The sequence below is a fragment of the Pongo pygmaeus genome, chromosome 18, assembly GCF_028885625.2.
Source record: "Pongo pygmaeus isolate AG05252 chromosome 18, NHGRI_mPonPyg2-v2.0_pri, whole genome shotgun sequence".
NCBI classification, from domain to species: domain Eukaryota; kingdom Metazoa; phylum Chordata; class Mammalia; order Primates; family Hominidae; genus Pongo; species Pongo pygmaeus.
The window spans coordinates 86,553,375-86,564,925 of NC_072391.2; the positions used below are offsets into that span (position 1 = coordinate 86,553,375).

At 51.6% G+C, this 11,551-nt stretch overlaps 1 protein-coding gene across 1 annotated transcript; it reads left to right on the forward strand.

Moving 5' to 3' along the window:
• The first annotated feature begins 3,268 nt into the window (after nt 1–3,268).
• LOC134738538 (laforin) lies at nt 3,269–6,122 on the forward strand. Its single transcript, XM_063654296.1, has 3 exons — nt 3,269–3,281; nt 3,469–3,751; nt 3,874–6,122. The coding sequence occupies exons 1-3, from the start codon at nt 3,269–3,271 to the stop codon at nt 4,406–4,408; spliced, it is 831 nt and encodes a 276-aa protein (XP_063510366.1). The 3' UTR covers nt 4,409–6,122.
• The last annotated feature ends 5,429 nt before the right edge of the window (nt 6,123–11,551 follow it).

Below are 11,551 nucleotides of genomic sequence, written 5' to 3' on the forward strand. Positions count from 1 at the left end.
AAAAATTAGACAGGTCTGATGGCACGTGCCTATAATCCCAGCTACTTGGGAGGCTGAGGCATGAGAATCTTGAACCTGGGAGGCGAAGGTTGCAGTGAGCTGAGATCAGGCCATTGCACTCCAGCCCAGGCGACAGAGCAAGACTTCTTTAAACAAACAAGGCTGGGCACCGCAGCTCACTCCTCAGCACTTTGGGAGGCTGAGGCAGGCGGATCACGAGGTCAGAAGTTGGAGACCAGCCTGGCCAACATGGTGAAATCCTGTCTCTACTAAAAATACAAAAATTGACCGGGCGTGATGGTGCACGCCTGTAATCCAGCTACTCGGGAAGCTAAGGCGGGAGAATTACTTGAACCTGGGAGACAGAGGTTGCAGTGAGCCCCGCCATTGCACTCCAGCCTGGGCGAGACTCAGTCTCAAAAAAAAAAGATTTAGGTAGCTTCGCCCGGCTGGCAGACACGTACGGGCACCCGTGAGGGTCGGAGCAAAGGGCCAGATGGGACCACCGCTGGCTTCACCAAAGTGCCACAGGATCCACCTCCTATTCTAAGGGACCCCAGGGATACCCACTTCCTTGGTGGCGTCATAGACACAGCCCACACACCTCCCAGCTAAGGGCCATAGCCATGACGCAGGCCTAAGAAATGAACCCCAGCACCTGCAGCCGAACCCTCCCTGTCCTGCCCATTTCAAGAGGGACTTGGGCAGCGGCTGGAGAACTGTGCTCAGTGGCATTTCCCGGTGAGGTGCTTGACCCTTGGCCTCAGCTCTGCGCCTCCCCATCCCCTTTCCAGTTCCTAGCTCTTTTCATCCAGCTTAATCTACTGCTGGGGGCCGTGCTATCCCTGAGTTTTTACTTTAAAATCTAACGTTTTGAACATATTTGTGTATGTATCTTTATGATAGAATGATTTACATTCCTTTGAGTATATCCCCAGTAATGGGATTGCTGGGTCAAATGGCACTTCTGATTCTAAATCTTTAAGTAATCGCCACACTGTCTGCCACAATGGTTGAACTAATTTACACTCCCACCAACAGTGTAGAAGTGTTCCTTTTTCTCCACAACCTTGCCAGCATATGTTGTTACTTTGCTTCTTTCTTTTTTTTCTTTTGTTTTGAGACAGTCTCGCTCTGTCGCCCAGGCAGGAGTGCAGTGGTGCGATCTCGGCTCACTGCAACCTCCGCTTCCTGGGTTCAAGCGATTCTCCTGCCTCAGCCTCCCAAGGAGCTGGGATTACTGGCATGTGCCACCATGCCCAGCTAATTTTTTTGTATTTTTAATAGTGACGGGGTTTCACCATGTTGGCCAGGCTGGTCTTGAGCCCCTGACGTCAAGTGATCTGCCCTCCTCGGCCTCCCAAAGTGCTGGGATTACAGGCGTGAGCCACTGCGCCTGGCCCATCTGTTGTTTCTTGACTTTTTTTTTTTGAGATGGAGTCTTGCTCTGTCGCCCAGGCTGGAGTGCATGATGCCATCTTGGATCACTGCAGCCTCCGCCTCCCAGGTTCAAGCAATTCTGCTTCAGTGGGGTCCCGAGTAGCTGGGATTCCAGGCACCTTCCACCACGCCTGGCTAACTTTTGTATTTTTAGTAGAGATGGGGTTTCGCCATGTTGGCCAGGCTGGTCTCAAACTCCTGACCTCAGGTGATCCACCCACCTTGGCGTCCCAAAGTGCTGGGATTACAGGCATGAGCCACCATGCCTGGCCTGTTTCTTGGCTTTTTAATAATTGCCATTCTGACTGGTGTGAGATGGTGTCTCACTGTGGTTTTGATTTGCATTTCTCTAATGATCAGTGATGTTGAACTTTTTTTCATATGTTTGTTGGCTGCATGTATGTCTTCTTTTGAGAAGTGTCTGTTCATATCCTTTGCCCACTTAAAAAAATTTTTTTTTTGTAAATTTGTAAGTTCCTTGTAGATTCTGGATATTAGACCTTTTTCAGATGTATAGACTGCACAAATTTTCTCCCATTCTGTAGGTCTCTGGTTAGCTGTGATGATAGTTTCTTTTGCTGTGCAAAAGTTTAATTAGATCTTTAGTTTAATTAGATCCTATTGGTCATTTTTTGCTTTTGTTGCAATTGCTTTTTGTGATTTGATCATTGCAGCACTATTCACAATAGCAAAGACATGGAATCGACCCCAGTGTCCATCAATGATAGACTGGATAAAGAAAATGTGTTACATGTACATATACACCATGGAATACTATGCAGCCATAAAAAAGAAGCGAGATCATGTCCTTTGCAGGGACATGGGTGGAGCTGGAAGCCATTATCCTCAGCAAACTAACGCAGGAACAGGAAACTAAACACGGCATGTTCTCACTTATAAGTGGGAGCTGAACAACATGAGCACATGGACACAGGGAGGGGAACAAGGCACACTCAGGCCTGTTGGGGGAGGGCGGGGGCGGGAGGGCATTAAGAAAAATAGCTAATGCATGTCTGGCTTCATACCTACGTGATGGGTTGATAGGTGCAGCAAACCACCATGGCACACGTTTACCTATGCAACAAGCCTGCACATCCTGCACGTGTACCCCAGATAATAAAAAAAAAACAAATCCGACGTTTCGTGAAAGCTGACGGGGCATTAGTGGATCCAAGCACCAAACAGGACGGCAGGTGGAGACGTGGGACAGAGGCGGGTGGAGAGAGAAGCCGGCGGGTTCCAAGGCCCCAGGGCAGGCCCTGGCAGAGATGCGGCAGCCCCTCTGCAGTTTCCACGCTGGTAGTCGTGAAGCAAATTCTAGGCCCTGCTCCCCAACCGGCGCGGGCCGCCCTCGCTTTCAGCTCCAATCCTGCTGCGCCCCAGGCCGCCCCGCGCCTGGGAGGCCCCGGGCTCTGACTCAGCCCCCGCCTGGCCCCTGGGAGCAGCCTCTCCGCGGGCCTGGCCTGTGCGCGCGCGTCTGCGGCACCGTCGGACCAGGGGCCGCCCCCGAGCGGGGAGCCCAGGAGGACGGCCAGGCGGCCCGGGGCAGAGGCGCCAGGGAGGATGGAGAAGGGACAACCAGGGCCTAGGCGGGCTGGAGGCGGGGAGGGCGGCGGGACAGCAAGGAAGCGGGCGCACCCGGGTGACCCAGCTGCGCAGGAGCGGGCAGGGGCTCGGGGCGCGCGGACTCCAGGCGCTGGACTGCGGCGTGGAGCAGCGCTGGGGGCACCGCGCGGGGTTCAGCGAGGATCGCTGAGCGGGGCGCGCGGGGAGCGAAGTTGGCCGGGAGCGGGGCCTGAGTCGTGTCGCGGCGGGGCCTAGACCGGGGATGGCCGTGGTGGGCGGGGCCTGAGTCGTGAAGGGGCGGGTCTTGCAGGGTCGGGGCCTTGAGGGGTGGAGCTTGCGGGTGATCCGCGAGGGGGCGGGGCTTAGAGCCACTGAGAGGCGGGGCCCCGTGAGGGCGGCACGTGGGGGCCGGGGGCGTGGCAGGGGCGTGGCCGGGAGCGCTCAGGTGCGTGCGGGGCGCAGGTGCACACAGGTTGCCCGCGGGCGCGCGGGGTCCGGCGGGCGTCCCGGGGTGGTCCCCGTGTGGGGCCGGGGGCGTCCGCGCGGGCGGGCGAGGTCGGGGAGGGCAGCCGCCCGCCCTCCTCCGCGCTGGGAGCTTTCGGCTGGTTCTGCGGGAGGAGCTCCCGGGTGACCCGCGGGTTCTGAAACCGCCGCTCGGGAGCTCGGGGCCTGCGCGGCGTCTACGGGGCGAGCGAGGGAGCACTGACGCCTTTCGCCCGGATCCTTCTCCCCTTCCGAGAACCAGGTAGGTCGCGTTTATTTTCAAGTCCGATTGTTTTCGCGGTAACATTTGTGAGAAACATCACGGTGGATCCTGTGGGTCGCTGAGTTTTCTGACTCCCGGTTTGTCTTACTTTGCTTTGTCAGTGGGCTCTGCGCTCGCGTTAACAATTCGAATTGGCACGTTTCTGCGTTTAAGAACGCTGCTCGCTTCCTCACACTTAGATTGAGGTGGAACTCACGTCACATAAACCGGGCCGCAGGGCTGAGCTCAGTGGGGCCCCCCCACAGTGTTGCGGGACCAGCACCTTCCCGGGCTCCGGAACAGCTTCGACCCGAGCAGAGCCCGGCCCGTCGGCAGCCGCTCTCTGCGCCCCTCCCGGGCCCTGCAGCCCCCGCCCTGCTCCGCGGACCAGCCTGTTGTGACCTCCGTTCAGTGGAGCCCTACGTGCTGTGGCTTTTGTGTTGCGGCGTCTTTCGCTTAGAATCGCGTCTTCAAGGTTCGTCCGCGGTGGAGCGGGGATCAGGCCCGCGTTCCTTTTCACTACTGAATAATATCCCATGGTATGAAGCCGGCGGTGGGACAGGACCTGGGCCACCCCCTCTGATTATTTCCCGCCCACCCCCTCACTGGCGCCAGCCCCACGGAGACCTCGCAGGTGCCGTGAGAAAGTGGAGATGAGCAGAGTCTGGACGCATGCGCTGGGCCGGGAGGTGCAGGCCGCAGCCTACCGGGTCTCCTGATGCGGAAATCTGCACCCAGGGCGGAACTCGCCGGTGTCTTCCGCGCGCGGCGCGCACGTGTCGGCATCCTTTCTAGTGCGCCTGCGCCGCCGGCACCGCCTGCACCTGCGCCGACGCTCGCTGACAGCAGGACCCTCCTGGAAACCGCGCAGGACCCGCCTTCGGGAGCCCGAGAGCCTCCTTCCCGGGCGCCAGTCTTAATTAAACTTTGTGTGTGAGTGATGGAGCCTCGCTCTTTTGCCCAGGCTGGAGTGCAATGGCACGATCTCGGCTCACTGCAACCCCCGCCTCTCGGGTTCAGGCGATTCTCCCGCTTCAGCCTCCCTAGTAGCCGGGACTACAGGTGCCCGCCACCACACCCTGCAATTTTTTTTTTTTTTTTTTTTTGGTAGAGATGGAGTTTCACCATGTTGCCCAGGCTGGTCTCGAACTCCTGACCTCAGGTGATCCGCCCGCCTCGGCCTCCCAAAGTGCTGGAATTACAGGCATGAGCACCACGCCGGCCTTAATAGACCTTATCTGGGAGAAGTGTGTCTGGCCTTGTGTCAGTTTCTGTTGCGTGGCAAGGTAAGAACCTGCAGCGGTGACAGCATGGAGACTGATTTCACTTGTCCCTTTGTCTCTGGATGGACGCGTGGGTGGTTTCCATTCTGCCTTCTCTGACGGTGCCACGAGGAACATTGAGCTCCTATTTTCAGTTCTTTAGGGTATAAACCTACGGTTCAAATTGGGAGGTCCTATGGTAATTCTGTGTTTAGACCTTTGTACCCTTTACTTTTTCTTTTAAAGTACTTTTAAATTTTAATATTTTAAATGTTGGCAAAATATACATAACATAAAAGCTACCATTTAAACCATTTTTAGCTGAACAATTCAGTGGCATTAAACTTATGTAACCATCATGATGGTCTATTTCCAAATTTTTTCTTCCCGAAAAGAAAGCACAAGGCCGGGTGCAGTGGCTCACTCCTGTAATCCTAGCACTTTGGAAGGCCGAGGTGGGTGGATCATGAGGTCAGGAGATCGAGACCATCCTGGCTAACATGGTGAAACCCCGTCTCTACTAAAAATACAAAAAATTAGCCGGGTGTGGTGGTGGGCAGCTGTAGTCCCAGCTACTCGGGAGGCTGAGGCAGGAGAATGGTGTGAACCTGGGAGGCGGAGCTTGCAGTGAGCCAAGATTGCGTCACTGCACTCCAGTCTGGGCAACAGAGCAAGACTCTGTCTCAAAAAAAAAAAAAAAAAAAAAAAAAGCATGCATTTAAGCAGTAACTCCCCATTCCCCCGATGCACCCACTCCTGGTTAACCTCTCTTCTTTCTCTGAACTTGCCTCCTGTGAGGACCTTGTGTAAGTGGAATATTGCAATATTTGTCCTTTGCCTAGCCTCATGTTCTCAAGGTTCATTCATCTGTGTTGCAGCCTCTTTCCATAATTTGTTCCATTTTATGGATATTGAAACTGGCCCAATAGTCCCATAGAACTGATATTTATGGTTTCTTTTAAATAAACATAGAAATTGGCCCTCCCAGTCTTAAAACTTGAGAAAGTTACATTTGTCCTATCTGAGTTCCTTTCTAAGGAAACCAACCATTAGGCCTCCAGATCGCAAGAAGCTGAAATCCACCAGATCACAGCATCTGGACAATGAGATGCAAGACCCCTCACCCCTCATGATTGCCCAGCTGGCCACCTGCTCCCATTGACCAGCTCTTCCTTACCCTCCCTAATTCCTGTTTTCTCACACACAGATGCATTTCTTCCCTGCTAAAAACCCCTAATTTTAGGCAGTTGAGGAGGCAGATTTGAGGCTGAGCTCTCATCTCCCTGCAGCAGCGCCAGAGTTGAGCCTTCTTTCCTGGCAGGACTTGGTCTCTCCGTGATGGGCTGTTTGTAGAGCAAGCAGCAAGACCCAGCCTGAACCCCGGCGTTTTAGTCACAGATTTGTGCACAAGTATGTGTTCAAGTACTTGTTTTAATTTCTCTTTGGTGTATACCTGGAAGTGGAATCACTGGGTCATGGGGTGACTCTGTGTAACTGTCAGAGGAACCTCCAAATGGTTTTCCGAGGTGGCTGCTCTTTACATTCCTGTGAGCAGTACAGAGGGTGCAGTTTCCCCACAGCCTTGCCGTCGCTTACCTCCCATTTTCAGTGATTTGTGTGAGAAACACACATTCACCTGTCCAAACCCAAAGAATGAACTTGGAGACTTGAGGAACAGGCGAAGCTCGCGGTGAGCCGAGATCGCACCTCTGCGCTCCAGGAGGCTGAGGCAGGAGAATGGCGTGAACCCGGGAAGCAGAGCTTGCAGTGAGCCCAGATCGCGCCTCTGCACTCCAGCCTGGGCGACAGAGTGAGACTCCGTCTCAAAAAAAAAAGAAGAAGAAAATGGACCATTTAAAATATTTTTTCGCATTTTATTGTAGTAAAATATGTGTAACATAAAACTTACTATCTAAGCGATTTTAAGTGCAGTTCAGTGGTATTAAATACGTAATAGGTCATCTTGTGCAACTATCAACCCCATCTCCTTTTTTCCTTTTTTATTTTTTGAGACGGAGTCTCCCTCTGTTGCCCAGGCTGGAGTACAAGGGCATGATCTCGGCTCACTGCAACCTCCGCCTCCTGGGTTCAAGCGATTCTCCTGCCTCAGCCTCCCAAGTAGCTGGGACTACAGAAACATGCCACCATGCCTGGCTAATTTTTGTATTTTTAGTAGAGACGTGGTTTCGCCACGTTGTCCAGGCTGGTCTCGAACTCTTGACCTCAAGTGATCCTATTACGAACATGAGTATAGAAATATGTCTTAGACCCTGCTTTGAGTTCTTTTCAGTTTGTATATGAAATTGCTGGATCATGCAGTAGTTCCATTTTTAATTCGGAATCACCACAGGGTTTTGGACAGCAGCTGCACCATTTTACATCCCACCCGCAGCGTCTGCACATCGTCACAAACGTTGTTACTCTCTGCGCTCTCTGTGCTATTCCACTGGTCTATATGTCTCTAAATGTCTGTCTTTTTTTTTTTTTTTTTTTTTTTGAGATGGAGTCTCGCTCTGTCTCCCAAGTTGGAGTGCAGTGGCACAATCTCAGCTCACTGCAACCTCCGCCTCCTGGGTTCAAGTGACTCTCCTGCCTCAGCCTCCTGAGTAGCTGGGATTACAGGCAGCCACCACCACACACAGTTAATTTTTGTATTTTTAGTAGAGACGGGGTTTCACCATGTTGGCCAGGATGGTCTTGATCTCTTGACCTCATGATCTGCCCGCCTCAGCCTCCCAAAGTGTTGGGATTACAGGCGTGAGCCACCGTGCCCGGCCACCACCCGATTTTTCTCTATTGATTTCCTGTTTTCAATTTCATTGATTTCTCTTCTAATTTTTAGTTATTTATCTTTTCTTCTTCCTGCTTTCATTGGGTTAATTTGCTCTTCTTCTTGCTTCCCAAGGTGAAACTTTGGATGACTGATTTTAGATCTCGCCTCTTCTCTAATATATACATTCAGTGCTATCATTTGGCCACTATGCATTGTTTTTGCTGCATCCCACAAGTTTTGATAAGTTGTGTTTTATTTTCATTTTTTATGTATATATATATATATATATTTATTATTATTATTTTGAGATGGAATCTCGCTCTGTCGCCCAGGCTGGAGTGCAGTGATGCATTCTCAGCTCACTGCAAGCTCCGCTTCCCCGGTTCACGCCATTCTCCTGTCTCAGCCTCCCGAATAGCTGGGACTACAGGTACCCACCACCATGCCCGGCTAATTTTTTTTGTATTTTTAGTGGAGACGGGGTTTCACCGTGTTAGCCAGGATAGTCTCGATCTCCTGATCTCGTGATCCACCTGCCTTGGCCTCCCAAAGTGCTGGGATTACAGGCTTGAGCCACCGCACCCGGCCAAAAATATATATATATATTTATATACATACAGACACACAGACACACACACACACACACACACACACGTATTTTTTTTTTGACACAGAGTTTCGCTCTTGTTGCCCAGGCTGGAGTGCAAGGGTGTGATCTCGGCTCACTGCAACCTCCACCTCCTGGGTTCAAGTGATTCTCCTGCCTCAGCCTCCCAAGTAGCTGGGATTACAGGCATGCACCACCACGCCCAGCTAATTTTTTGTATTTTTAGTAGAGACGGGGTTTCACCATGTTGGTCAGGATTGTTGTGAACTCCTGACCTCAGGTGATCCGCCCGCCTCTGCCTCCCAGTGCTGGGATTACAGGCGTGAGCCACTGCACCCGGCCTCATTTAAAATATTTTTAAAGTTCTCTTGAGATTTCTTATTTGACCCTTGTGTTATTTAGAGGTGTGTTATTTAATCTGTAAGTATTTTGGCATTCTCCAGCTATCTTTCTCTTATTGATTGCTAGTTTAATTCCATTGTGGTCTGAGAATGGACATTGCATGATTTCTATTCTTTTAAATTTGTTAAGGTTTTTACAGCCCAGAATGTGGCCTATTTGGGTGACTGTTCCAGGTGGGCTTAAGAAGAACACGTATTCTGTCGCTGAAGTGGTCTGTAGGTGTCCATTATATCCAGTTGATGGATGGTCCTGTTGAGTTCAACATGTTCTTACTGAATTTCTGCCTGTTGGATCCACCCATTTTTGATAGAGGGGTACAGACGCCGACTATATATAATAGTGAATTCATCTGTTTCTCCCTACAGCTCTCTCTCTCGCTAAACAAGTTCTTCTAACATGTCATGCAAGACAGGCCTACTGGTAACACATTTCTTAAATTTATGTCTGAGAAAGTCTTTATTTGTCCTTTAGTTTTGACAGATAATTTTTCAGGGTATAGATTCCTGGGCTGGTGGTTATCTTGTCTAAGCACTTTAAATATTTCCCTCATTTCGGCCAGGCGAGGTGGCTCACGCCTGTGATCCCAGCACTTTGGGAGGCCGAGGCGGGCGGATCACGAGGTCAGGAGATCGAGACCATCCTAGCTAACACGGTGAAACCCCATCTCTACTAAAAATACAAGAAATTAGCCGGGCATGGTGGTGGGTGCCTGTAGTCCAGCTACTCGGGAGGCTGAGGCAGGAGAATGGCATGAGTTTGGGAGGCGGAGCTTGCAGTGAGCCATGATTGCGCCGCTGCACTCCAGCCTGGGCGACTGAGCCAGACTCATCTCAAAAAAAAAAAAAAAAAAAAAAAAAAGCTGTTGTAAACAGGACTTAAGGAGGTGGCGAGGCTGGGTGCGGTGGGTCATGCCTGTAATCTCAGCACTTTGGGAGGCCAAAGTGTGAGGATCATTAGAGCCCAGGAGTTTGAGTTTGAGACCAGACTGGGCAACATAGCAAGACCCTGTCTCTAGAAAAAATTTAAAAATCAGCTGGACCGGGTGTGATGGCTCACACCTGTAAAATCCTAGCACTTTGGGGGGCCGATTGCTTGAGCCCAGGGGTTCATGACTAACTCATCTTGAATAGTGAGACCGCGTCTCTACAAAAAACAACAAAATTAGCCAGGCGTGGTGATGTGCACCTCTAGTCCTAGCTACTCAGGAGGCTGAGGCAGGAGGATTGCTTATGCCTAGGAGTTGGAGGTTACAATGAGCCATGATTGCAGCACTGTACTCCAGCCTGGGCAACAGAGCGAGTCCCTGTCTCCCATAATGAGAAAGTGGTGAGGTCTGGGGAGGAGAGGTGTTCTGTAGCCCTGTGATCAGGCCTCCGTCTTTGATGAGCCTTTGCCCTTCACAAGCTCTCAGCTGTCCCCTGCCACCACCCTTAGAGGCACACGATAGCTACAATGGACTTTGCTGTATTTCCCTCCCCGAGGTTAGTTAGGCCCTCAAGACCCTAATAGCTTAGACCCTGGTTAAACTGTTTGTCCTGAGGGCGGATTTCTTTTTTCTTTTTTTAAGTTCTGGGATACATGTGCAGAACGTGCAGGTTTGTTACATAGGTGTACATGTGCCATGGTGGTTTGCTGCACCTCTCAACCCGTCATCTAGGTTTTAAGCCCCGCATGCATTAGGTGTTTGTTCTCATGCTCGCCCTCCCCTTGCCCCCACCTGCCGACAGGCCCCGGTGTGTGATGTTCCCCTCCCTGTGTCCATATGTGCTTTCATTGTTCAACTCCCACTTATGAGAGAAAATGCAGTGTTTGGTTTTCTGTTCCTGTGTTAGTTTGCTGAGAATGATGGTTTCCAGCTTCATCCCTGTCCCTGCAAAGGACAGGAACCCATTCTTTTTCTAAAGAGAGCAGAGTGCTCTGGCGTATTTCAAAATGGTGCCTTCTCCCCTGTCCCTGCTAGAGTCCTGAGGGGGTTTTCTCTGATTTTTGCTGTGAGAACCTGGCAGCATTCCAGGAAGTAAAATTCACAAAAGCATGGAGACCTCCTGTGAGTGGGTCCTCCCGGGAGTCCTTAGCTCTCAGACTTGTCCACATGCTACTGACAAAGCTGGTTGCCCAAAAGATGGGGTCCTTCCCTGTTTGGTGTCACGAAGCCGATACATGAAACCGAAGCCGACTTTATTCAATGGCCACGGACTGAGAAGCAGGAGCTTGGCCCACAGTTCAACTTCTCAACAGGTGAGCGTTCAGGGGTTAAATGTAGGGTTTCTGTACTGAAGGGGCTGGACGTGAACAGCGAGGGGAAGAATATTCATGTCTTCTGGAAATGGGCGGTGAACTTCCCGCTGTCTTCCTTTCCTTGGCTGCTTTTGTCAATTGTCGTGGCTCTAACCAGTCTCAACTGTTCTGGTTAAAAGAGGAAATTTTATCACAGGTGTCCTGTTTCTTTCTTTTTTTTTTTTTTTTTGAGACGGAGTCTTGCTCTGTCTCCCAGGCTGGAGTGCAGCGGCGCGATCTCGGCTCACTGCAACCTCCGCCTCCTGGGTTCACGCCATTCTCCTGCCTCAGTCTCCCGAGTAGCTGGGACTACAGGCGCCCGCCACCATGTCTGGCTAATTTGTTGTATTTTTAGGAGAGATGGGGTTTCACCGTGTTAGCCAGGATGGTCTCGATCTCCTGACCTCGCGATCCGCCCGCTTCGGCCTCCCAAAGTGCTGGGATTACAGGCGTGAGACACCGCGCCCGGCCGGGTGTCC

Bases quoted from the DNA above. Each gene is read 5' to 3' on its own strand.
- LOC134738538 (XM_063654296.1), top strand. The intron at 3,752-3,873 runs GTAGGTCGCGTT...TTGCTTTGTCAG, and splicing joins TCTCCCCTTCCGAGAACCAG to TGGGCTCTGCGCTCGCGTTA.